Consider the following 27,261-nt stretch of genomic DNA (forward strand, 5'->3'; position numbering starts at 1 on the left):
TTGATTCTTACAGTCAATCAAAATCATTACTTTCACACCAAATAACATGGCCCAGAAGTCATCGTTTATCAGTCATAGCATCCAGAGTCATGGTTTTATGAAGTACAATACTCACTCATAATACAAGCAGAAACAAACCTCATTAAAAAGCAACGTTTAGAATTGTGAAGACTAGACAGATCTTTGTGTCATGGTATGTTATGATTTGAATGAATGAACCATTAATTGTAATCTTCAAAAAGGTGACGGCCATCGGTGACAATGGATCGCTCCGATTGGCTGTTAGCAAATGAATCAGCGCAAAAACAAAGCAACGGCAAAGAAAATGGCATTTTGTAGTTACTGAAGCTCAGAAAAAAAGTTGCTTTTTACTCCGACTTGTTCCTACTTGATTGTGAGTCTTATTGGCATTGCTCTGGATTTGTGTGAATTTTATTTGGGGAAACGCTGACTGAATAATTTGCTAAAGAATCACGCACGCACACATGCGCGCGTGCACGGCCACCCCTCACTGCACTGAGGTGTTGTGGCCACCTGGCCTGGCCAGCCCACTGAAAAATATCTGGCAACGCCGTGATAAATTGCAGGAAGCCTCTGAGAAATAGGTGATTGATTTCTTCTTCCTCATCACCATGCACCTTGTTCCGCTTCTGCTGGCAGACCCTCACTGCTCGAAAGGCAGGCATCTCGTTTGCTCTGGTCAACCGCTCCACCCTGAATAACGAGGACTTGGTGAGTACCCGGCATGCATGCTTGCCATTTATTGTTCGGTTACAGCTGAGCTCTTTGCAGATGGGATGAGTTGCTGTTGTTGTTGGTTTTATTTCATGGAAGTTGCCATGGCAGTTTTATCAGAACTGGACAGTATGACTTTATGAAAAGAAGAGCTTTGGTGGCATTTTTTATTTTTATTTTTTATACAAAGGATGTTTTCACTACTCTCCTGATTGAGTTCAACAAGAAATAATGGCTGCTGGTTGAACTAGCAATTCTTCCCAAGTACCTAAGAAAAATTAAGATAAATAAATGCCTCCCTCAAATAGTTGTCTCCTTTTTCCCAAACAAACAGGTAGTCCTGCTGGGTCTGTATTTATACCAGTTCATAGATGCCATCGTTCACACAAAAACATTGAATATTTAAATGTTGAGCCCGTTTGAAATTTGTTGATAACCAAAACAGCAGCACCGATGCACATAAAAATTCAACAGAATCAAATTGTGGGCTCTGACACAGTATTAAAGACAAACTCAAAGTTTAGTTATTGTGTTGTGTCTGCTCATATTTATGTTCCAAGAAGCTCTGCAACTTGTTAATTCCGACAAACTTGCACCTCAGTTTTCACCATTTTGCTGCATTTCTCTGTAATAGACTCTTTGTTTTCAACTTGTTGAATGGTTGATTGCTGCCTACTGCATTTGAATATACACATTTTTCCGCCTGTCACCTGTTATATATAATTTTTTTGTTTAGTGGGATCGTTGTCAATTGGTTCGCTAAAACAACGTACACTACGTGTTTCCGCCATCTATCAAAATATGCTCCTGCTGTGTCAAATTTGACAACGTCCAGCAATTATTAATAAACACCAAGCAAGCATGGAAGGCTGAGTTACTGTAATAGAGGACAGGCGGAATGTAAAAGTCAATAGGAAGAGACACTTTTGTGGTGACCTCCAAAGCTGTCTCTGTATTAATTGATTGCAATTCGTCTCTCCCACAGGGAGAGGTGGATTTACAGCAGGCAGGAGTGAGAGCACTTTCTCTGCAAAACAACTGGCAGACCAGTTTTAACTTGCAGCTACATGAGAACTGAACTCCTCGCATTAAATATAGAACCATTTCTTAAAGGGAGACAAGAAGTATTTAACTTCCTTATGTCTTGTTGCTGAAGATTATTGGCATTTGTGCTCGCTCTGGATAACTGTTTTAATATTGGCTCAGCAAATATGAAAAAGTGAACATGCTAAAAGCTACCATGCTAACCTATAGCATGCCAAACACCTGTGCGGGCGCGCTATTTTGGGACCTCAGTGGACACCCGCTATAATGCTGAAAGGCACTTTATACGCACAGCCGGTATGCTAACAAACAGCAAGGCAGCAACATAAGTAAAGAAAGAGCTGGGGCAAATAAGATAATGATTTGACATACTGAAATACTGCTTATAGCCAGTAACTGGTCTGCTAGCATCTAGCAAGATAGCAACCTGAGTACTAAAAGCACAAAGGGAAGATCAATAATAATTTTTGCAACATGTCCTATAACTGGGTAATATTTCTACTTCTAATATGAACTGATCAAATGTAAACATATACAAACATATAGCAACCTGAGTACATAAAGTGCTAAGGCATCTTAAAAAAGGGATTTTACATAGTGTCCTGTAGTCAGGTACTATCACAAGTGGAACATTACTAGCACAGCGCAAAAACCACAAAGGCAGAACAATAAGGATTTCACATCCTTCCCTGACGTCAGCGACTATTTCAAATGAGAATTGCTAACATGCTAAGAGCTGATATTTTAAGATTAAGCAGGAAAGCAATCTGAGTTCAAAATGCAACGGATCAATTAGGATTTGACATCTTGTCTTATAGCGGGGTACCATTTTTAATGAGAAAACCCGAGTACAAAAAGCACTAGTCTGGTATTAAGTCAAACGAGAATTGAAGAAAAAGCTGACATGGAAAGTTGGCATGCTAATATATAGCAAGATAGCAACCCAAGTACAAAAAACACTAGTCGCGTTCTACATCTAATGAGAATTGCTAAAATGCTGACATGCTAACAGTTGTTATGCGGACATGTAGGAAGAGAAAATGTGTGTATGTGTTCAAGAAGACGAAGCCATTGGCTAATTAAGTCACTGTGTCTATTAGAGTCAAAGCCACTATTTCACGATATGCGGTAGCAGTGTGTGAGATTAAAAGAGTTTTAAGGATGGAAAATCCAGATGGGGAAGAACAGACATGAAATATTCATTGTGTTTATTAATACAGCCAGGCTGCCCCCTTTAATAATTTGACTCTCTGCATCCTTGTAAGCAAGGGACCTAAAGGGGCAGCTGTCGAGAAGTATATTCGGACAGAGTGGCGAACAGAGAGTTGTGTGTTTTTGTGGTCGAGTTCCCAGCAAGGCTGCAGATTGTGCGGTCGTGGTAAGTAGGCCGAGCAGATGTCAGAGTTTTATCTGCTGCATTAAGTCCAGGAGAGTGCTTCCCTGTGAGGACTGGAAGAGGGGGCTGGCGGGTGGGTTAGTGGGGGAAAGAGCTCCGTATATACAATCAAATGACGTTAGGGAGTAGATCTGGAGCAAAAAGGGTGATGAAAGAAGAATGAAAGGGGAGGAGCGAGTAATTTCTCATTGCAGTCATTGTAGTCCTGCGGCGTTGACGTGAGCGATCGGGCATCCACGTTGTCTGTCCTCCAAATATGAGAAGTCTCTTTATCGTACACATCCTGACTGGTGTCTACTACTCTTTTTTTTTTTTTACCTCACATGGATGTTTCAAATTGGCTGACGTATAAAACATCTGAATCATGTTTCCAGTTGATGTGCTTTTTAGGGCAGAGTAGAACATTGTGTGCGCGCCAGCTATTTGCAGCTTTTCGGTTGTCAACATCAATACTAATAACTTGGGTTGTGTTTATCTGCCAAGATTATCTGAACACCTAACGCTTCCTAATTGAAGCAGTGTGAAGATAAGGATCCATTCCTAAGGATTACTAAAGGAAATAAAAACTACAAAAACAATGCTGGATTAGTCAGATCAGCCCTGGGATAAAAATACATTGTTCTATACGGTCAGAATTAGTCCAACTAGACGCATGCTATTAGACTTTGAGTTGAGGTGACATGGCACTTTGGTCAAACCGTTTCCAGACAATCCTTGGTGGTTCTGTATTTACCAAACTGATATTGATGTAGTATGCATGCTAGTAGTTGGCGGTGATTCAGAGTTAGTATTCAATAAGGTGATTATTGAATACTGTAAGTGCCTGGGAATTTGGAGGATCCAAAAGTGCCTGAATGGTATGCTGTTGGACTACTGAAATGAACCACAATATCAAGAAATTGATTGTCAATGGTCAGGAATCCATCGTCGTTATTCTCATCCTGTCCACATATGGCAATTTGGCCATAATTGCAAAATGCAATGCCCCCAATTTATAAAGATTACACTTTGGAAGTTTGTTCCAAACCTTTGTTTTAATGTAAAGAAACCAGCATTGTAGTCAATGTGAAATACAGTAAACTGAGACCAAGCACTTTGGATAGTTGAGACAAACAATACCTAGATGGAGGCATATTGAGACCAAATCAAGATCAAGACCTAGGTGTTGAGGCTATATCAAGACCACATTAAGGCAGGTCTAGACCAAGGCAAGACCTAGACTTGGAGCAGCTGAAACCAAGTCAGTACTGAGACCGAAATGGGTCAAGACCAAGTCCAGTCGAGACCAGGTTAATACCGAGACTGAGGGCAGCTCAAGACCAAGACAATGAAAAGCCAATTAGAGCTCAAAACCAAGTCATGATGAGTCAAAATCAAGATCAAGTCTTTTAGAAGACAGAGTTTGAGACAATATAAGACGGAATCAAAAATAAGGCCAAGGCAGTTAGAGACCAAGTCAAGGTAAAGACTGAGGAGTTGAGATCATATCAAGACTGAGACCAAGGCAAATCCAAACCAAGGCAAGAGCAAAATACCAGGAAAATGTACAGTTGTTTCAACAACGAGAAGTTTTTAAGGAGCGGCTTAACCTTGCCACTGAAAGAGGGCTCAAAGAGATTTTGGTCTTGAGGATAAAATCCTAGTACTTTAAGTGCCCGACCGTGACAAGAAAAAGTTCAAATAGAAACGATTCAGAGCCCTACACTGTAACTTGAATATAGCATTGGGTTTTGCAAGTGGGTGTTTGGACAGTGCGGCAGACAACACAGACAACAGGTGGTGAAAGGGAAGGGTCAAAGGGGAGGCAAGATTTTGACTCTGCTGCCGCGTTGCTCTCAGATAGATGTGGCGTCTGTCAAACACTTATGTCGGTATCTTGCATCACATAGCCAGGGTTTCCTCACAGGGTGACTCAAACCAGTGTTCTTCACACTTCTGCTGGGTGGTGCGGTAGGAAGCATGGGGAGAGATGTGGAGGGGAATACTATCATTTGTTCTTTCCATTTTCAATTGGTAATCAAAAATCTAATTGGATATTTGTTTTGTTCCAAATATGATTGTGTATAGATGGATGGATCGATAGATATGGATAGATAGAAAGATTTAAATTTTTGCTCGGATCAAAAACACAAAAGGGGAAAGTGGGCCAAAGTACTTAATAGGATTTTAATATGTAATTGGTCAGGTTTATGTGATCCAGACGTTTGGTAATGAGCATTAGTAAACATACTTAACTTGCCAAACAGTCCGGACTACAACTACCATCCATCAAAGGATCCATCAGCCGTATCATATCATGGACAAACTTGTTTGAAGCTGTATTGTCATTGGCTTCATGCTATGTCTGACATGGAAGCTATGCTTTCGCTGCTGTGTGTCTATGTGATCACATTATGTTCAACTCATTAATCCTCCACACAGAAGACTACGTCGACGAGACTACACTTAGGACAAATCACTCCAACAACACCGTTATTTTCGTCCACTAAACACTGTGCAATGATAGACGATGAATTGTGTCGATACGTCTCGGATAACAAGCTAAGGTATCTTCATTACTAATACTCGTAAACAAACTTCCAGGTCACGTAAAGACAACCAATTAAATATTTACGTCTAACTCAGTCCTTCAGTCCATATTTTAGTTTCATATTTTTTGCTAAGACATTTGTTTAATTTATTTGGAGTTTTGACGACCATGAAAATGGAAAGAACAAATGATACATTGGCTCAAAAGTATAAAAAAAAAAAACAGGCATGAATTACGTCAAGGGTTACCAATAATTGGGGGGAAAAAAATCTTGTTAAACCGTACAACAGCGGCAGTGACGAAATCTTAGACATCTGCTACATCTCGTTGACCTTAGATTAAAAAGGGAAATCTCTCACAGTCTCTCGTAGCGTTTCATTAAAGGTCCACTAGGGTTCAGCTCTTTGCATCAGCGACTCAAAGTCTCTGTGTTTAACCTAGCCTTGTTGTCCCGTCATCTGGCGTCATTTAATCATCTGGTGGTATGAGTGGGCAGTGTGAGCTGCTCTAAAGTTCTTTAACGTTAAGGGGGTGGGGGGGCTGACACAAGATGAGATTTATCCAGCCTCTATGGCTCCTGTCTTTCCACCGCTCTCACTCCATCTCAATCTTGGATCATTTCCATCTTTAGAACCTTCTTTACGGCGCGCATCGATTCTTCCTTTCGGAATTGGCATGGCCCACTCATTGTTGATGGCGGCCCCGTTGCAGTAAAGCATTCTATTTGAGGAGCTTTCTGTCAAGATGGTCTTGTCAACTCCAGTATTCCGTACGGAGAGGCTTTAGTCTGCCAACCAGTCGATTGGAACAAAGCCTTGGGGGCTAAGAATGTTGTTAATCTGAGTTTAATGAGATGCAAGGCTGATTTACCCTCATACGCTGGACCTTTGCTATAGTTCGAGGGTAATCAGAAAAGGATCAACAAAACTTGCAATGAGTAATGACTCAGATCATACAGTCTGACCTTTAAAAGATGCTGCAGCATTTATCACTGATAGGTGCCGTGTGGAGTCTGTGCCATCGTAAACTGCATGCACTTGAGCAAGGCGTGCTAACTTTCTTAGAGGTTCTTAGTAGGGCTGCAGCTATCGAAGATTTTGGTATTCGGATAAAAATAAGGCCTTTTTTTTCTTGGTTATAAGCATTGAAGACAAAAATACATTTCCACTTAAATAAGCATTATATTACAGTCAAGGTAGACTATAGGATTCAATTATTGGAGCACATGATGCACATCAAAACAAAGAAGTAACACACTTGATAGGAATGGTGGATACGCCATGCTTCAATGCTAAGTTTGGCATGAAAATGCTGCATTTTTGGTTAAAAGCATTTCAAAAAAATGCTACAAAACTAAAATATGCATTTTTGGGGACACGTGAAGAAGGGAATCAAAAGACAAGAAAGAAGTCACAGCATTTTGAGAATTAAACTGAAATTTCAGGAGTTGATTAAACATTTTGTGAGAGCAAAGATGTTATCAAGACGGAAGTCCAAATGTTCCAAAAAAATTCAATGAGAGTAAAGCAGTAATAGGAGTTTAAGGTTGTAATATTATGAGTTAAATGTTTACATTTACTAAAAATTGATTTATCTCATAGTATTTCAGATATATTGTTATAACATTACGATTTCGATGCAGTTAGATTGTGACTACAAGACTCAAGTAGGAGGGGATATGATTTTTTTTTTTCTTGTTTATTTTTGTTACCTAAAATTGTCCAACCTTTTTGTGCAAAATCCTATGTATTTCTCATAACAGTTGGTTCAATCTATTTATTTCATGGTAATCCTGACTCTTTTTGACTGTTCTCTTTTCAGAAACTTCACGTCTTCAAGAAGACCGTGCAGGCCTTGATATACCCGATTTCTTCCACAACGCCACACAACTTTGAGGTGTGGACGGCCACTGCGCCCACTTACTGCCATGAATGTGAGGGGCTCCTGTGGGGCATCGCCCGACAGGGCATGCGCTGCTCCGAGTGTGGCGTCAAATGCCACGAAAAGTGCCAAGACCTGCTCAATGCAGACTGTTTACAGAGTAAGTCTGAGAATCCAATCGTACCGACGTGCACTCCATATTAAGAAGCAATGAATCAACAATCAATCGAACGTATACAGTTGCCAAAAGCAAAAATGAAGGTTCATTGACATTGCTCGCTCAGGCACACATTATGATATCCCATCTGTATTGTTATCAAGCTGTTCTCTTTTGTAACAGTGTCAGCTAATAGAAAAAATGCCGCAGGATGCTAGCTGCAATCCATGCACACTTAAGTGGATTAGCTTCACCGAAACGCAACGCTTTGAAACAGTATGATACTAGCAGAGCAATGTTTTTCCAAATCCAACTGCGATTCATCTTTATCAATGAGATAAGGATGAATCAAATCTTAAATCATGAGGCCTTTTGCAGATGCAAGACGAAATGCTATGCAATCAATGAACCGGTAGCATGCTGTGCGTAATAACACAGGCTCGCACTGAAGACTAGCCAAGCCGAATATCCAAAATGCAAAAAAAAAAACAAAAAAAAAAACACAGAACTTCCAAAATCCTATCTTTGTCTATTTTCTACCATGACAGCGACCAGAACAAAATAATCAAGTAGACTTGATATATGTAATACACTGAGTGTCATTGTCTCCCATTATCCCATGATGGGACTTTGAATCAGTGAAAAGAAACAAGCATAGCAGTCACACTAATTATGACAACATTCATTGCAATGCTGAGTTCAACTTTGAATCATTTGTTTTAGTTGGTTACGCGCTAGTCAAATAGGGGACATATTATGTCTACCATTCCAACTACTGTATGTTATTCTCGCCCTCTTTCTTTAGGGGCAGTGGAGAAGAGCTCCAAGCATGGAGCAGAGGACAAGACCCAAAACATCATCATGGCCATGAAGGAGCGAATGAAGATCCGGGAGAAGAACCGACCCGAGGTGTTTGAAGTGATCCAGGAGATGTTTGACATCACCAAGGAGGACTTTGCTAGCCATCTCAAGACAGCCAAGCAGGCCGTACTGGACGGCACCTCCAAATGGTCTGCCAAAATCAGCATCACTGGTAAGCCCGGTGCGCTGCATTCTTTGGAGTTCAGCGGATATATGGAGCAGAAGAGTTAATGACTCCAAAATTGAAAGAGCAGAAGGCTCGTGGGATACACGCATAGGTCCTACTGTCCTGAAACGGCAGTTTACATGTGCCATAAGCTGGTCGAATTCTTGCAACGCAGATGTGAAGCAGTTTCCAGAAGCAGTGGTTATACTGAAACATCTGCTGTATAAAATTAAAAAGTGCTTCAAGATTTTGGTTCCCTGTGAATCATTTGGTAAGCATTTTTTTTCTGAGAACTGCCTCACGCATACTCACAAGTCAATGGCAAAATGTGATATTCTTCGACAAAAAGTTGAAGCCCATATCCCACTGAGGGGCGGACCTTTGCGGGTGTTTGCCAAGGTTGAAGGTGCCAACGTTCGCTGAGTGTTCTTCAGAGGTTTGCCAGACATCTGCACGTACTTTTGTTGTGACAAGAAAAAACATTGAAACTGCAGACCGTTTGCAAACTTCAACGCAAAAATCCTCGCTACCGTCGCAAAAACAGCTGTCAGCATTTTTCTTGACAATCTCCAGAATCCACAGAAAAAAAATTGTGAAGATTTTGCTCCCGTGTGAATCACTGAACTCATATCTAATGATCTAATCTGTGCTGCAAGGAATCAACCGTGAATTGCTATTCCAGTCCACCATTTCTTGGCTTGTACAGTAAACCGAGGAAGGGTTTTGTTGAATTTACTCAATTTTATTTCGGCAAGTGGTTGCACGAAATACATTCATCTACTCAAAAATGTATTTGGATCCAGATATATTTTATTTTGTGCAACCCACCTGACAAAATTAAATTCAATGAATCCAACACACCATTTGTTTCAGTGTAAATGTTTGAATTTGTCAAGAAAAAATATTTTCTCTCCATTTCTTTTAAAATAAAGAAATCTAACATTTTGATTTGGAATAGACTGTAAAGTTCAGTGTTCTCAATGCATTTGTATGTATGGAAACAAATGGATTTCTTCTGTTTTCTTCCACAGACCACTGTTATGCAGAACACAACTGTAGCGCCATTGAAAACAATAGCGACGCGGTGGCCCTGCTTCAGGCAAATGTTAAACAAGTCTCAAATAAAAAGCCTCCCAGAGGCACTGATGTGAGAGATTTTTTGGGGAGTTCACTCGCAGGTTAATTTGGATCTCCTCAAAGAGGTTTGCACGTTGAGCTCTGGAAATGAGCCCACCAGCGAGCTGTTTAAGTTGCCAATCAAAATGTCAAGCGCCTGAGTGGAATTTGACAAGACAGCTCTTGAGTGCTCCGTTTTTTTCAATTTTTTAAATACGCATACATTTAAGGATCACTTTTTCTCATGGGTTATTTCATGCTTAATGCAACCTAACATTTTCTTCTGGTTGTAAAGGGAAATTGATGATCCATCCCTCGTCGTGAACTTTATCGTCTTTGCCAGCCATTCTAGTAAAATAGAGTGATGACTGTGGCGTCTGTTACTAGCCGGTGTCGTCGTGCCATTGACAAAAATTCACCATTCGCAAAACTATGCCCTAATAGGAAACTGTAAACCAAATCCAGGCTTTATTCACCCTTTTTGTCGACTAGACCTGGGCCAGCAATAGAAGGAAGGTCGGCAGGTGTAGCCTCAATCTCAGGACTCCAATCCGTCTCTATGGTAACTACTATTTGTCAGCCTCCGCTCAGTTACTGCGCATTTTGCAGTTTTGGCTTTGTCGATACACGAGAGAGCAGCAGAGGCTGAGAAAGTGAGGCATGAATAGAGAGGGCCAATATTGGATTGGAAGGGGGTGGAGGGGGGTTGGATGGTAAGAGAGTGAAAACAGAAAGAGGGCAGGCTTTTGGAAAAAAAACAGGGTTGCCCCTGTAGATATCCCAATGGGCTATTGAATGTCCCCTTTTAGAATGCGGGTATTGAGCGATTATTTAGTCATCATTCATGAAAGAAGCAACGGCTGGCACCGGCTCCACAGCTCCCAGACAGCAACCGGGAGTGATTCCGCCTCTGTGCTTCTCAATTTAACATCAATGTCCAAATAAAACCCTTGAATCTGCAGTAGACAATTATGACCTTCCAACATTATGAGATTCGCAGAATTCTCCATGTACTGTTAGACGTGTGTAATTAACAAGCAACCAGATCTTTTATTACTGCGGACTTATTATGAGCATTATCTGCAGTTGCCATCAGAACTGTCCTTCAAAACACATACTGTCCATTATGTTATGTAAGGTATTTTATTATTTTTAATCAAGCTGATGCCAAAAGAAATTATGGACTCTGTAGCCAATACTGTTATTCAGTTGAGCATAATCTTGCAAGCAGATGCCTGTTGATACACATACAGAATTTCAATGCCTGCAGATCAGAACTATGTGGCAAAATTAGACATTTACAGTAACTATCACTGTCCCTGATTTCAATGTAAAAATGTCAAAGCAGTGCTTTGAGCTTTTAGGAATTGTGTTACGGTATATAATGGATGGCTGGGAAGTAAATATCATGGGAAGTAGGGGTGTGCATTTCTCCACAAAAGACAATTTGATACGGTTTTTGATACGCGGGGTGCGAAACGATTCAAGGACGGTTTGATTTAAAAGTGGAACGATTCGGTTCGAATCAGTGGGATTACGATTCAATTCGATATTGTACAACTCAATTTGAGAGATGATGGAATGACTTTTTTGTTGCCATTTTACATACGTTTGAATTAACTTGTCAGTAGCGCAAATGTGTGATTTCCTTCTAAAATATATCTCTCCCAAAAAAAGACCGTTCCATAGGTATCTCGACATATTTACAAATGCAATGATTCGGTTTGATTCGATTCACTCGCATCTTTTAAATTAAAAAAAGATTTTGCGGTTCAAAACAGTTCTTGTTGCACCTCTAATAGGGAGTCAATATAAAACTGCTTTTTTTGGACCCATTTGTTCCATACATGACTGGTCCTCTAAAACATGTTATCACATTGAACATACATCAACAGCATATAGTGATGGCAACGAAAAGCTGTCTTAAGGCCCTGATACACCAAACCGATGTCGGAGATCGCCAAGTGTCATGGCGTCTTTAAGCGCCGTCTGTTTGGTGTAGTGGCCACCGTCATAGCGTCGTAACCCGTCTCTAAGCGTCTGGGGGGCGTTTACGCATGTTGAATCGGCATCGCCAGTCGTGACATTTGTTCACTCTGATTGGCTGTTAGCTAGCAAATCAACGCTCGGTGCGCCAACGGGAAGTGACAAATGTGGATAAACGGTGAGCACGCCTTCGCTGCATTAATGTTCTTACAAGTCCAAGAGCGAGGGTTCACAATGCAAGTATTTCTCAATACCTTGTCAAGAACGTGAGGGTTTACTTTGCGTGGGAGTTCATCGTGAGCGAAGAATGCATTGTTTACGTTGTTATAATCCGCCCCCGGCCAACAGCTTTCCGGTTGGATTTTTCTAACAATAAGAAATAGTTACTACCGCCGCCGATAGGTATGGAAGGGTATTACATATTATGCATGCGCAGAAGATACTTCAATGGTCAGCGTCGCTGTCTGTCGTTGCGGTGTGTTTCGCCAGCGTGACGTGCCGACAGCCGGCCGTACGCCACAGGGGGGAAGCGTCTGTCACGTTTTGGTGTATCTAGGCCTTTATACCATTCCTTTGTAGCGCATTTTTAGGACCGAATGCCATTTTTACTACAATGGGGAGCAGGTGACAGCTATAGTTTGTCAACAGACAGCAACTTTTGAGATATAATTACCAAGGGACTATCGTAAAACCTTCCATGCTGACTTTACTTTATTGAATGCTTCAAGTTGATGTGACTAACAGCAATGTTTTTCTCTGAAAATAGACTTGCATAAGTTGGGTGTTTTGTTTTCATTTGCCAGACCTTACGACATGCTTAGTTTCTTGCAGAATACAAGAAACTAATAAGACGTGTTTGTGTGCACTCTGGGAATAAACGGGTCACTCCTGTATGACCCTCTCGAGTCACCCCTCCAATTCCTGCTCGCATTGAGCTGGGGATATACACCTAGCCTGAATTATTTAACTAGTCTCTTGCATATTTAACGACCCAGTGTTCCCATCACCCCTTTATGGCACTGAAATAAAACTGTCTTACTTCTTGCATTGTCCTCAGTATGTGTGCAAGTGTAGGATTCTGAATCACAAGTCTGCCGCCTGGACAGGAGATTAATTATGGATAGAGTAAGTAAACATTATGTGCAAAATGAAAGGAATATCCATCCTGTCAGTGAAGTCAGAGCAGGTTTTTTTTCAGCCTCTGGCTATCCAGCATACATTTGGACAAAAGATCAGAACTGGTCAAAATACTAAAATAATATAATATGTTCATGAAACTGGAGTAAAACCATATTCAATGATTTTGCTCAGTTCAAGGTTGGATTTTGATTGATGTGTGATTAGATTACAGAAGGCATACTATTGTAAGTGGATTTGCGAATTGCTTGCCCAACCATCAAATGTGAAATTACTCAACCAAGTTAATTATTTTGACAATTCTTAGAGTTGTGATGGTACAGTCGTGTTTGCCAACGTGCCCAGATTAGCTACAATAGCTGACTGGGCTCTTTAGTAGAGAGGGAGGGGCGGCTCATTTGTGAGAGGAGAGCCGCCTCGAAACCTGCTCAGTTTAGCAGGGATCCAAAAAAAAGGAAGATATTGTGAAATGTCTGCTCTATTTCTTTATCCTTGGGGTATTGGGTCAATTTTCTAAGAATCTTTCACTTCTTCCTCCCCCAGTCATGAGTGCTCAAGGGCTCCAGGCCAAGGATAAAACGGGCTCCAGCGACCCATACGTCACTGTCCAGGTGGGAAAGACCAAGCGGCGGACAAAGACCATCTTTGGCAACCTCAACCCAGTGTGGGACGAGAGGTTCTACTTGTAAGTAGCCGACTCTTGAGCAAATCATCCTCCATAGCTGAGAGCAGCAGCACGACATTGGTAAAACAGTCCTGCTGAAGTTTTACAGTACCATCCATCAGGGTATGCACCAGAGGTCGTATCCCTGCGGTTTTCCCAACCAAATAAATTGCATGTGGCATATTATGTCCGTCCTAAAGTCCTACCCACCTGTCTCTTCTCCTCCTCCGCTGAAAAGGTGTGTATTAGTCCCAGGAATTTCTTTACTGCTGAGCTACCTGCCTCTATTTTCGCTCAGTAATAAAAAGGGAACACTGTGACCAACACATGGTGTGCAGGAGGAAGGTGACATACCCAATGCTACATTTTTGCCATTGGCTATTGTGGCGCATTCGTCTTCGGTAAAAATTAAATACATACTGATGCATACACCTAAAACATTTTATTTTACAAAATAAAAGAAGCAACCCTAAGACCTCATCAGTTAATAAAGTAGCACAAATGAACACAGAATGCAGCAAAAATATTGATAACTGTTAATAATTAACTCGGAAGTCTAGCAGGCAACAACACACAAGAAAATAGGACCTTTGACTAAATTTAAATGATCCATTATGGGGGGAAATGAATGTTTAAAGAAATCATGTAAATCACTGCGGATATATAGCTTGACTTTCCCATAGCTGAGGTCATGTTGCGCTTCTTTAGACAGCAAACTCGTTGAGACTGAACTGCAGCGAGGTATCAAAGTCAACAAAATTAGTCTGAGATAGTGAAAGAGCAATTAGGCCTTGCAATTTTTTGACGACGGTCACGTTTTTTCAGCTGATCTTGCTCATTTTCCATGTCATAAATTAAATTATGTTGACAGAAAATAGCAGCTGAAAACTGTCAAACATTTCACAGCAGGTCTTCATCAAGCCGTAATGACTACCTTACAGTCTGAATGAAAATCAAATGAGAAGCTCATTAAATTCAAAGTTTTCATGAAACCAGGGTTATGTATTTGAATCCGCAGGATCTCATGTTAATGTGCATGTAAATATGGTTCTATGACTCACAACGTTTGCACGAGGGCCGGTTGTCCTCGGTTGCTCTATGGAAAGCTCCGGTTCCCAAAAGCCCCACAGCAACTGATATGTTGATAAATCCGCAGCCTCTGAGACGCGCACATTATGCATTGCAGACGTCCGCTGTATTTCCCATTTAGATGCTGCGAGAATGCTTGAGAATCACGCATTCCTCAGGAGACATCATCTTATAAACGCACTATTTTTGTCCCGTGTGTGTTACGGCTCAATCTCAAGCGTCGTTGCCCCTCGTCGAGGTTTTTTTTCCCACAGCTAAAGTGTCATTCCGTCGAGTATTTTGGTCATTTCGGCAATACGGGTGAATAAATCGAGGTGGGCTGAGTGATCGGCTGGCATTAATCAATGTACAACAATCAACATAAAAACAAGCAGGTCTCCTCCGACAGGAGATTTACAGCGACAAATCTTCTCATGCGTTTGATGGTGTGTGCTAGACAACCATACTGCTTGGCCAACCATTGTTGCGGTGCTTCACCGTGATGAGCGCATCTGATGGCAGCTATGAAGCCAGTAATGGAAGAGTCTGACACTGAGCATGAATCACTGCACAAGCTTGTCATTCGTCAGACTCGTCACCTTCACCCAGCATTTTTATTAGCCACGATGCTCCGATTCCTTTAGCGCTTTCCATTCCATGCATCCTTATCAATTGGATTCATCGATTAAACTTGACTACGGAACGGCGGGGGCATTTGACAAAATATTCTTGTGCTTTATGATCACTGGCAGAACGTTCATTTCGTGTATTATTCTGGATGCAGTAGATCAACACATTTTTGAACGAGTCGGACTACACTTGAAGAAGAGTTTGCGTAGCAACATTTCTCTTAACAATAACATTTAAAATTCTTTGAAGTTATGAATATCAAGCAGAGTTAAAACACATGTTTCTGTTTCGTGTCGTATTCCCTTCAAGCCTGCGTTCACACTTGTCACAGTTGGAGTCGGTTGATACGAACTCTTGCGAAATTGCATGGCTAATGCGTGAAAACAATGATTCGCAACCGCTCTCGAATAATGGTGCGAAACGCTACAAAAGGTTTACGACTGGCCCCCACGCCAGAATGTTTTGAGACCTCTGCCGTTTACGTCCTGCCTTGTTCGTGTTCACGGCCGTCACGTTCAGTTGAAACAAACTCTACGGTGCAACTGCTACGGTGATGTTAACACCAACTCTCAAAACCTGGAAAACCAAACAAGCGGACCAAGAGCGCTTGTCTTGAATTTTGGAAGTTGAGAATTTGGAAGTTGGAAGGCGTCATGGTCTGACATTAACCTACGTGCATGCTGTAGTAAAGTCATAACAAAAGTAAATATTTGGATGAAAACACTGTTTACAATCAAATGAACAACCGCAAGTACGACAGTAACCGCGCATGCCTTTTTGGCCGTGTGACAATATATTCTTATGGCACTATGCAAGATACTTTCTTGTGTAACCTCGACATTTTATGTGTACGTTAAATATTGACATGGAACACACATCTAGGACATACATACATTAAACTCAAAGGATAATCTGTATTATTGTGTGATGAAAATAACGCAAGTGCAACATATGCAATTGCTGCCTTCGCCACTTGCGCACCTGTAATGAGGCTCCAGCGCTAGCTGTAATAAAACTCGTTCCTATTACTACGGGGATGTAGATTAATAGAGTGATAAACTACTGTGCGCTGAGCAAAGAGCAAAATCCCAGACAAGCGCAGCTGCAAGCATGCAGGGCTGCCCAAAGAAAGGGATTAGCGCAGAAATACTGCGGCTAGCCTTCCTGTGGATTTTGCACCCAGGACGTCATTAGCACATGACCTAATCTGTTGGTTTTAATTGCGGGGGCGGACGGTCCGACCTCATCTACGAGTCCTCGGCAGTGTCGTTACGCCGACGCCCGTTGGATAGAAGCGACGCTTATTTTACATAATGATGTTTTCGCAAATAGATAATCCTCCTCGTGAACGCTACGCAGTCATTCTTGTGTAACACGCTGCTCTGCTCTGATGATGCTCGCATGCGCTCGGAGAGAGTCATGCAGAGGAAAGGTCATGCGGCGTCTTGGGGGTGAGGCTTCCTGCCAGGCAGAGAGCACCATTCCGCGCACACACAAATCAGATGCATGCCCATCCACACACAAGTAGCCGACTTTTACCTCATGACAGGCAAGAATTGTTCTTGTCTTCTGCTTTTTTTTCTAAAAAAAAAAAAAAAACGGGTTAAGGAATGCGTGTGTCTCCGCGTCTATGCTTCCCTCCAATTGTGTATTTGACATGAAATCATTCTGCTCGACTGAGCGCCCCGACCCGATGAGCTGTCAGCCCAACGCAACCGTGTAGAACACGACGCCGCTGATTGCTTTGACCGACGTGCCTGCCCTTGTGCAATCCCCAGCGAATGTCACAACGCCACGGATCGCATCAAGGTGCGCGTGTGGGACGAGGACGACGACATCAAGTCGCGGGTGAAGCAGCATTTCAAGCGGGAGTCGGACGACTTCCTGGGCCAGACCATCATCGAGGTCCGCACGCTCAGTGGGGAAATGGATGTTTGGTACAATCTAGGTATGTAGTTGGAGCACAAATGACATGCGAGACAAGTTGACAACCAAACACCTTGAAGCATCTCATAGAACGACTAAACGGTGGCTTTTAGCACGCAACCGAGCCCGTGCCAAAGCTACCTCGAGCGTCAAATGTCAAAAGCGGTGGATCTCCAGAAGTAGTGGTTCCCCAGGGCCCGCAAGGCCTTCTCTGCTGACCTAAACACTACCTGAAGTACTGACTTACGATATTTGTTCAATGAAATTGTATTGATTAGCAACTCCCTATTCCCTTCGTTTCATTGCATTTCTCTTGGCTGTGCTGCTTCTAGTACATATGTGGAAGCATGTATGACAATCTCTGACAAAGATTGTGTGACAAAAACAAAAAAAACCCACTGGTATGAACGAGTGTTCCATTGTCCATTAGAAAAGTAAAGTAACTTAATAACTTAAGAGAATAAAACAAATTGCATGATCGTCCCTTAGAATTCCCATCATGATGTCACCAAGCCACAAAGTTTTTATGCCCTACAAGCAAAACAGATCCACTCGTCTCGTCCCGGCCTCCCTTCCAAAATCCCATTACACCGTAGCCACAGTGTAACCATTATATCCGCTCTCATCCAATAACCATTATCCTCAAAGACAGCAGGCTAAATTTACGGTCAGATCAAGTGTGTTCCAATTGAGCCCATCAATACCGCTCAAGTAGCACAGAACACACGGGCCCTGTGGTTCCCATCGCAAGTGTTCGGCTATTTGCGCCCTCTCCCATTGGCTTGAATGGCGGCTTAATAGGCGTGCGGACTGCTGCTCAAGTATTGTTTGTCTCTCTCGCTAAAAGGAAGCAATTTGCGCTAATAGTGACCCCGTGCCCGGTGCCGCCATTCTGAGTCTCTTTAAATAGATGCAATGAATGTTTAAAAGGGCTTTTGCTGAGGTGGGTGATGACCCCTCCAGCTGCACTCCACTCCAAGCCTCTTCAGAGCCTCTTCAATGCCAGGCCTCGTGCCTTTCACTTTGTCCCTTGATTAGTTTTCACTTGACCAAAGCAAGGAGTAGCATGTCACTCTTTTTGTAAAAAAAAAAAAAAAAACACAGGTGGTTGAAGTCTACCGACAGACGAACACTTTTTGCTGTGTACATGCTTCCATTTACACTGCTCACAAAAATGTGAGGATTTTCGGCTTCCTCGTGAAATTTCAGGATGAACCTAAAATGCACAAAAACCTTTACGGGAGAATTTCATTTGACGTCTGAACATTTGAATGCACGTCACCTCTTTCAAAGTTTCAGTACTTTTTGCACAACTTGCTGTTCTCCAGCAAGAAGCTGAACGGCAAGAGCACACCATACATACTCACACTATGTCTGTGGTAGTACCAAGACGGACCCGTGAGAGGCAGCGTGGTGCACCTGATGGGAAGTGAGAAGAAGAAATAGAAGTAGCTAGCTTGACTCGTCTTATTTGGACTTCTTCTTGCCATTTTTGTGGTGTTGAATGATTTGTGAAAAGCTTCAGGTTGCTTCCTGATTGTCTACCGTTATGTTTCATGCCACAATCAGGGATTACTCGGTGACCACACAGGAGGAGTTGTGCAAAATCGTAAATTGAACAGGTTTAACTTTTACAATTGGTGGCCCCGATGGTTTTCTAAGCAGATCCGGGACTCCTGACTTTGATTGCAAAGAAGGGGAAATGCTCAAATTTGACCAGAAGGTCGCTATTGTGTACTATGCTTCACATAACAAACGAAGACCGGGAAAACAGCACCTCTGGCGGTTACAGCCGGGTAGAATTAATTTGTGATATTATTGATATAACCCCAAACTACTGACATGAATAATGTAGATATTTTCCACTTTTTAGAGTAAGACAGCATTGATCCTTTACAGTACATGATGTCATCCAATTAATGATGCTTGGCACTGTTGTTGCGCGTTTAGACAATGTGATTCATAGACTTTGGTTGATTTATGGGCACTGCTCTATAAGTCATGTTGTTATGATGTGTTCAAGGACACATTCCCACCATAGAGGACAGTTCCTGCACTGTAATGTTACTCTCTGGCATCTGTCTTGACATACGCATATATTATGTTTTTGCTCTGGCATCTGCCTTGACATACTTATATATTATGTTTTTGAAAATTGTTGGCAGACATAGTAGCTTTCGCCAACGGATGGCTGCAACGATAACAACTATTTGTTTCAACTTTTCGGAATGTATGCTTTATAATGACTATTTTCAGACTCTCACTTCTTCTTTTTTTGAATTACGTAAGTCGACCCGGTTGTGTTTTACAGATAAGAGGACCGACAAGTCCGCCGTATCCGGCGCTATCAGACTCAAAATCAGCGTGGAGATGAAGGGGGAGGAAAACGTGGTGCCACCTCACGGCCAGTACACCTGTTTACACGAGGTAACCGATTAACACTTAATAGTAATCTAGATACAGTGTAAATTGCCCCTGGACTGAGAGAAGCTTGAACATTTTCATGGAATGAGTCACTAACAATAAAGTATGGTAAGAATCGGACGGACAAAGACTCCAATTGTCCAAATACTTGTAAGAAAAAGGAATTGAAGGTATCCTGCATACATTTGTGGTCATTATAATAAATGACATTTTATTTCAAATTCATTATGTTGACATGGCAGGCATCATACTTAGCACCATGTTTGGTGTCAAAATGTAGATGGAGATTGTAACCTTTGCAACCGACACTGCCTCAAAACACAAGACGTTTTTTTTCTCCTTGAAGCACACACGCATTTGCCTTCCCACTATTCTTGAAATTGCCTTCCTTCTGCATCAATTTTACTCCTCCTGGCCATTTTAGCCATTTGTATTTCTCCATTCCACTTGTTGGAAAAATCGGTAATGTGGACACGTACACGGCAATCTAGGGCAGGGTCACTTCCCACAGAACACAATTGGCATGTATCTTGGGAATTGCAGTTTATGGTCAATGCACACTTCAGATTTATTTTAAAACTATCAGGCATTTTAAAGGGGAAGTCAAACATATTCTTTGCAGTGAAACGTTCTACGTGCCCCACTAGTCTAAACACGGCATTTTGATTAATATCGTGGTTGTGGAATACAAATTAATTGGAAAAATCCCCCCCGTTGTTCTTCATCTCATGGTTCGGCCATTTTGACACTTGCTGTTGTTAGAAAATAACTTCACAGTGCTTAAGGGCTCGGCTTGCGAAGGTCACATGACCAAACCCAGAAGACAGGTGATCCGTGATTGGCCATGACCTGACACCTTAGCCAATGTGATGTCATTGTCAGTCGACAACCAGTGACAGTACAAGACAAAATGGCCGCCCCATTAGATGGATAAAAACAAGTGAATTTTTCTGCTGAATTCATTCTCCACAAACCCTACTAATCATAATAGCGGGTTTAGACAAGTTGAGCGCATAGAACATATTGGAAAGAACATGTTTAACTTGACTTCCCTTTAAGCTCTTTTGGGCCACATTAAATGAGGTAGCGGGCCACATTTGGCCCACGGGCCTTGAGTTTAATGGCCAATCCAGATTGTACCCCGACTCTTGCCCAAGGTCAGATAGGATAGGCTCCAGCTCACTTCTGATCCTAATTTAAATGACGCTGTAATCTTTCCATTTATTATACTTCTTCAAATATTTAGGGGGGATTTATTTCTAACAAGTCAAACATATTGATGTAGCCCTTAATCACAAAAGACTCTCAAAGGGCTTCTTAGCTCAAATGCACATGGTGCTGGGCACATACTTCAAGCAAAGATGTGTCAAGGTGTGTGAGTGTTACACTTTGTACCGTCTACCACTGAGTGACACCACTGTCCATCATCGCATGCTCGGTCCCTCCTTATCTCGCAGAACCTGTTCCACTACTTGACCGAGGGCAGAAACAACGGCGTGGTGAAGATCCCGCAGGTGAAAGGCGAAGAGGCGTGGAAGGTCTACTACGACGACGTGTCCCAGGAGATAGTGGACGAGTTTGCCATGAGATACGGGGTGGAGTCCATCTATCAGGCCATGACGTGAGTACCGCCCTGATCTATGGTCCTGTACCTCAGACATCGGTCACTGTCTCATCGGACAGAGTGGAAGGCAGAGGCAGAAGGGGGGGGGGGGGGGGGAGATGATGAGGAGTACAGTAGCGCTCCACAGCATTATCAGAGCTCTGAGAATGATCGAGTTTCCAAAGTTGGATTGATTCATTGCTGGGGTCCAGCAAAAACTCTGCTCTGGTCACGTTGATTGGACGCAAATTCTCTCCCTATCTCCAGATTGAGACCATAGCTTCCATTCCTCCATATACATGAAAAATTAAATCATCTAAAAAGCATCAGTATCTCTCTTTTTTTTTTCAAGATATGTTTTTGGGGGGCAGGGCAACTCTGGATATTCTGCCTTGATTTTAATCCAGGATGGTCTTTTTCATGCCAGGTGCTTGGTGTGCTGAGGCAGTTTTGAAGGCTTCAATGCCTCATTTGCAAGCCCGCCACCACATATTATGCAGAGCGCGCCGGTGCGTGAGAATCACCAGCATCAAATCGGTCAATCATAAACACCAATTTTAAATAGGACTGCTGATATTGTCCCGGTGGTTGGAAACCACTGCTTCCAGGCACATAACCCTCATCAAATTTGGATTTGGTGACTTGGTGAGAGACCGCTACGTATTGAACCAGTGTTCAACAGTTTTCCACAGGCTTGTTTCACTACTGAAATTGCATGTTTAACCAACCAATGGCAATTTCACTCAGACTCTCTCAAGGGTGGTGACACAGATCAGGTTATGAAGGCAACCAACTCCGCGCCAGCTTCCTAATATGTTTACGAGTCCGGCAATTTTCTTTCTTCTTTTTTTCTCTTTAAATGGTGATGATGATAATAGAAATGAAAAAGTAAATTACTGAAAACTGTTGCTTATTAAAGCTAAGGTTCCCTCCACATTAAAGAGTCTTTATGGTGTGCCGTGTGCAGGCTTTTAATCACAGCTAATAACGTTTCATTTGTTACAACTACATCTCACTAATCATAATTTGAACGTGTCTTTTTAAAGGGTGAGAACACATGGAGGGTTGACACAGCAACCGACTTTATTGAAGCTTCATCTGTGCGTGCAAGGCCACTAAGCTTCAGAACCCCCCCCCCCCCCGTGTTTTCTATGGAAATGGTTTTGAGGGCCATAAAGCTGCGCCCATGAAAACGTTGGTCCTATACACATTGAACTGCTATTGGAATGACAAATGATGTCCTGTATTGGACCATTAGCACTTGGCCAATTAGCTGATTAATAGGCTTCCTTATGATGAATGGACGTTGCACCCCATGTAAATAAACGTGTCTTGAGTGAGTGGTTTTGAAATGCTTCAAGTTCAGAAGCTGTTGAGGATGTTCTACCTCACCATAAATTTGTCAAAGACTCATCCTGTCCACATTTTTTGTTGAATAACCTCTCTCTCTCTCTCTCTCTCTCTCTCTCTCTCTCTCTCTCTCTCTCTCTCTCTCACTCTCTCTCTCCAAAATCCTTTCCCTCCTCTGCATTACATTCACTGAGGGGGAGGGCAAGGTGGTGCAGCACCACGAGGGCGTAATGGCTCTGGGGACTGAACTATCCAAGCGCCACAGGACTTCAACAGATGCAATCATCAGTCACTTTGCATCGTTCTCCTTCCTCGCCCCCTCACAACAAGTGGCTCGGGCTAATTTGGAGTCTAAAAGCAGAGTAATTAAGTCAGCATTTGGATCACAACATGTTTGTGTGCAGCCTGTTCCGAGAAATTTAGTCGGGTGAAAAAACGGCATGTTCTTTGGAATTAATCTACGATGGAAGTGCAATATGCTTCAGGGTGCTCCCACTTCAAATTGATGCTTTTCCCTGTAGGAATTAATCCCGTTAGAAAACCTGTAATTATCTTACTATCCTACTCCTTACAGCCTGGCAATGGCTTACGTAATATTTTTCAATGTAAAATGATTCACCCTTTGACCGCGCGTTGTAACATTCTCATTAGTGTATGAAGCTAAAAACAATGACATTTAAAAAACAATTTTGTGCCCTCCACTAATTGTAGCAAATGTGCGGAGAAGTTGCGCACAGACTTGAGCCGTATTGTACTTAGCGGCCAGGACAGACTAGCATAGCGCGTTCCAATGTGGCGATGGATTCCATTTCCTGTTCTATATGTACATCACGCGATTTCTCTCTGCCATCACTGGGACACTTTTGAGGTAACATCGAATGACACCAAAAAAAAAAAAAAGCCAAAGAAAATGCTTTTCACTTGAGTGACTCCATGAGATGTTGACTGTGCTGCAACCACAGAGGCACATTCTCCCAGAGCATTTCGGTTGAAATTGAAAGTGTACAAATTCAGGCGAAGCAAAGCAGCTATTTTCAGGGGTTTTCTTGCTTTCAGCAGGCTGCCTCACCTTTGCTGTATTCCCTTTTGCATTCAAGTAAACATGTAGATGACTACGCATTTGCATTTTTATGCCCTGCAACGTGGAGCAACGCAAGTTTTATGTGCCCTACGAGCAGTGCCGCAGATGCTATCGCGTTCATATTTTTGTGTTAGCATGCAGTCCTCATTTTTGAGGAAACCTGTGCTGCGGCCGGGTTTCAGCATTTCGACAACTGGCCTTACGTATACGTGAGTGTGAACTTATTTCATGCTCACAAAAGTATGATGACAGTTTGGTATGACAGGATCACCTCAAATTGAATGTTTTGTGCTCCTGTTTCTACGGCGGTGATTACTTCGGTAGCAATGTTGATCTTCAGACAAAACACAAGTTGAGCGGGAAGATAAGGAATTACTCAAAGAACAAAGAACAAAGAATTAATTTGCAACAAAGAATTACACGTGCGGTTTTTGCATCGTCCAACAAAAAGAAGCTTCCATTTCCCGTCGAAGCAACTCGATTTGTTGTATCGCTAATGGGACGGCTATTCCAGTCCACACACCTTTGCTTGACAGCACACCTCTGCATTATTCATGCAGGATCCCTTCATGCCTTCAAATATGAACGCTTTCATCAGAGGGGATTGCTTGGAACATCAATAATATGGCGATTACTTAAGCGCATATTGATTCAAGCATGCATGTGTCGGCCAAAGCATTTAAACTTCATTTGCGTCGTCTCAAATAGTCCCTGGGTTTATCGTTCTTAATTGTGTGCACGTCCCACACGCATCCTTAACAAATAATTACCATTCATTTTCCACGGCAGGCATTTCTCGTGCCTGTCGGCCAAGTACATGTGTCCCAGTGTGCCGGCGGTGATGAGTAACCTGCTTGCGAACATCAACGCCTACTTCGCCCACACCACCACCACCACCACAACCACCGCCTCCGCTTCCGATCGATTCGCCGCCTCCAACTTTGGGGTAAGTCACTTCATATGAACCTGGAATCATCGGAACAAATGTCAACCGCAAAGGTAATGCGGAAATTCTCCAGTTGCGAGCTGTGTGTGGATTGACATTGACATCATTGACATCACATTCTTCTTCAGGCTACAAACTTGCTGCACTTCTCTTGCTTGGAGCAAAGTCATCCAATCCATTTTAGCTCACTTGCTTCTCATAGCGTGATTCATCAAGCAAACGACAGATTGCTTCATAGTCAGTAAATGACCGAGTTTATCCTTGGTGGCGTCTCTCTCTGGTGCATTTCAACCACTGAATTTGTTTTCAAGAGTTTGTTTGCACTGGCCAATCGCACGTTGATATATGCAAAAACTTCTACGGGATCAAATGATGCTTCCAAGCATTCCAATCAACACGTAGTTGTAGAAATGTTTTGTTCCGGCTACGAGTCGCGACCAAATTGTAACTGATTCCTCATCCCAACAGAGGGAGAAATTTGTGAAATTACTGGATCAGCTGCACAACTCGTTGAGGATCGACCTCTCCAAGTATCGAGTAAGTCTCAACACTTTTACTTTGTCTCAAGCTTGTGACCACTTCACATCTTGTTTTTTTGTAACAGTAGGCCTCATTCTCTAATGAACGCATGAACATTTTCTTACTCTGTACACAAGTTGAGCGCATACGCAAAATCACCGTCGTACATAAAGTTAAAAGTGATGACAAGTGCCGTTTTCACGGTTATTTAGGACATGAGGCCAATCATTAGCAAATTCACAATTTAAGGTCTCCTTATTAAAATTGTTATTGAGGCAATGACTGTTTGGCTCATTGTGAGCCAACTACAGCTGACATTCTTCTTCCAATATGCAACTGGACATTCGTCAGTGAGGATACATGTGAAAATTGTCTACATGTCACCCATCATTTATGTTTATATCCACTCTGAAATATGTTGTGTAAACGTCAATGTGGATGTGTGTGTAATGACACAGAATCAAGGTCGCCTTACAACGCCTCACATGAGAACCCCCCCCCCCCACATCCTGTAGTAATAAAGTCCATCAAAAGACACACAAGTAACCTTCATAGTAGCGTGTCATCGTATTGGAAGAAAACAAAAGCTGGAGGGGATGCATTTCAAAAGGCGAAATCAAAAATGATTAATGACGACATTATCTTTGGGCAAATTACAGACAGACAACGTAACTGATTCCGCAAAAGAAATAAGTGAGCCTGCTGGTCAAATTTGGAACAGCACCAGCCTAAAAAATTCCAGATGTGGGTTGTGTATTAATGGGAATATTTCATATTGTATTATTTATTTATTTTATTTTAAAAAACATTAAAAATGACACTAATGGGAAAAAAATTGGTGGGAATAAATAGCCAACACACAACATTGTGCAGCGGCTATATGTCAGAGTGCACCGGAACAATAATTGCTGTGTAAAAATCTGTCTTGGTATGACATAAGATCATATTTATATTACTGCGTAGGGAACTCTTTTCCAACAAGTCTACACACTCGAAATTCATCTGAGACTGTTGACCTGTTTTTGCAACTGAGTTGAACTGCTCAGCAGCTAACTATTAGCGCTGAGTTTACATGAGCATCTATCAACTGAGAGTTACTACCTGTTTTTGTTATAATGTGGAAAAAGAGGCACAAACATCAACAAATGTGCAATATGCGGAACGTCACGTAACCAAACCTGGAAAACAGGTTAGCGGAGTTCCTGTGTACGCTGCAATTACTCGCTCGACGGTTTGAAGCTGAATTTGATCAAATTGTATTTTCTTGATGGCTGTGCCTTCGGACGAAAGCTAAATACACGTACAGCGTAGCATTTATTTCTTCGACTATGATATGGTCAGGGCCCTGGTATTTGGTCTTAGACTGTCGCGCGCACGCAACATACGCATCCTCGCAAAGCCTTCTGGAACTGGAAAGTTATCGTTTGTCATACCATCCACAATAAGTAAAAAGCATCGCTTTGCTGAAATTAATTCACTAGATAAAGCCATTTTGTTTGCCGTTTCTTTGCTTATCGTATGCTTCTATCTCATGCATTTGCTAGATAACAGCCAGAGGAGCTAACACCGTTTTGCGTACTGCAATTAATGAAATCAAATGAAAAGCGGCAGTGACACTTTTTCCTACAGGGGACTGTGTCCAACCTCAACTGTCTGTTTGTTTAAACTACATGGCTTCACTCTTCATGGTCAGTAGTTTGGTAACTTTCCAACATTTGCTCCCGAGCACAGATGTTCGACTGTATGTGGAGGATTTTCCACTTGACCTGTTAGCGACACACCGTGCGTTTGATGACAAGCGCAGGCGCTGTGCCACTCTTTCACGTTTTATAACCTCCAGGCAGACCTAGTGAGGTGTGTTATTTACCTCACAGGGTGTTCTTAACGCGTTGATGTGATCCATTTGCGCAATAAACTACATTAATGCACACTACAGTGATGCCATCGCAATTAGGACTCGGCCTCGCGTCCGCGGAGGTTTCTTGGCAGCAACACCACCGGTCGTAACATCCAGCAAATCTCCTTTCAACTTTTCCGGATT

The 27,261-nt window shown here is 42.2% G+C and overlaps 1 protein-coding gene and 1 long non-coding RNA gene across 6 annotated transcripts in view; one reads left to right on the forward strand and one right to left on the reverse strand.

The window, feature by feature from the left end:
- LOC147149538 (uncharacterized) overlaps positions 1 to 27,261 on the reverse strand; it is a 222,652-nt gene that overhangs the window by 119,438 nt on the left and 75,953 nt on the right. The gene's annotated exons all lie outside the window — the stretch shown is intronic.
- Positions 1 to 27,261, forward strand: part of unc13c (unc-13 homolog C (C. elegans)) — a 126,654-nt gene that overhangs the window by 35,004 nt on the left and 64,389 nt on the right. For 4 of the 5 annotated variants that reach the window (XM_086027060.1, XM_086027061.1, XM_086027063.1 and 1 more), the window contains exons 6-14: positions 661 to 732; positions 7,527 to 7,746; positions 8,549 to 8,776; positions 13,553 to 13,694; positions 17,150 to 17,319; positions 19,609 to 19,724; positions 21,179 to 21,342; positions 24,545 to 24,701; positions 25,170 to 25,238. In XM_086027060.1, coding sequence (XP_085883186.1) covers positions 661 to 732; positions 7,527 to 7,746; positions 8,549 to 8,776; positions 13,553 to 13,694; positions 17,150 to 17,319; positions 19,609 to 19,724; positions 21,179 to 21,342; positions 24,545 to 24,701; positions 25,170 to 25,238 — 1,338 coding nt within the window. The remainder of the gene's footprint in view (positions 1 to 660; positions 733 to 7,526; positions 7,747 to 8,548; positions 8,777 to 13,552; positions 13,695 to 17,149; positions 17,320 to 19,608; positions 19,725 to 21,178; positions 21,343 to 24,544; positions 24,702 to 25,169; positions 25,239 to 27,261) is intronic. The other variant, XM_086027062.1, reaches the window with a different exon arrangement.

Source organism: Filicampus tigris, chromosome 3 (assembly GCF_054856515.1).
Source record: "Filicampus tigris isolate MCC_2025a chromosome 3, RoL_Ftig_1.0, whole genome shotgun sequence".
NCBI lineage: Eukaryota > Metazoa > Chordata > Actinopteri > Syngnathiformes > Syngnathidae > Filicampus > Filicampus tigris.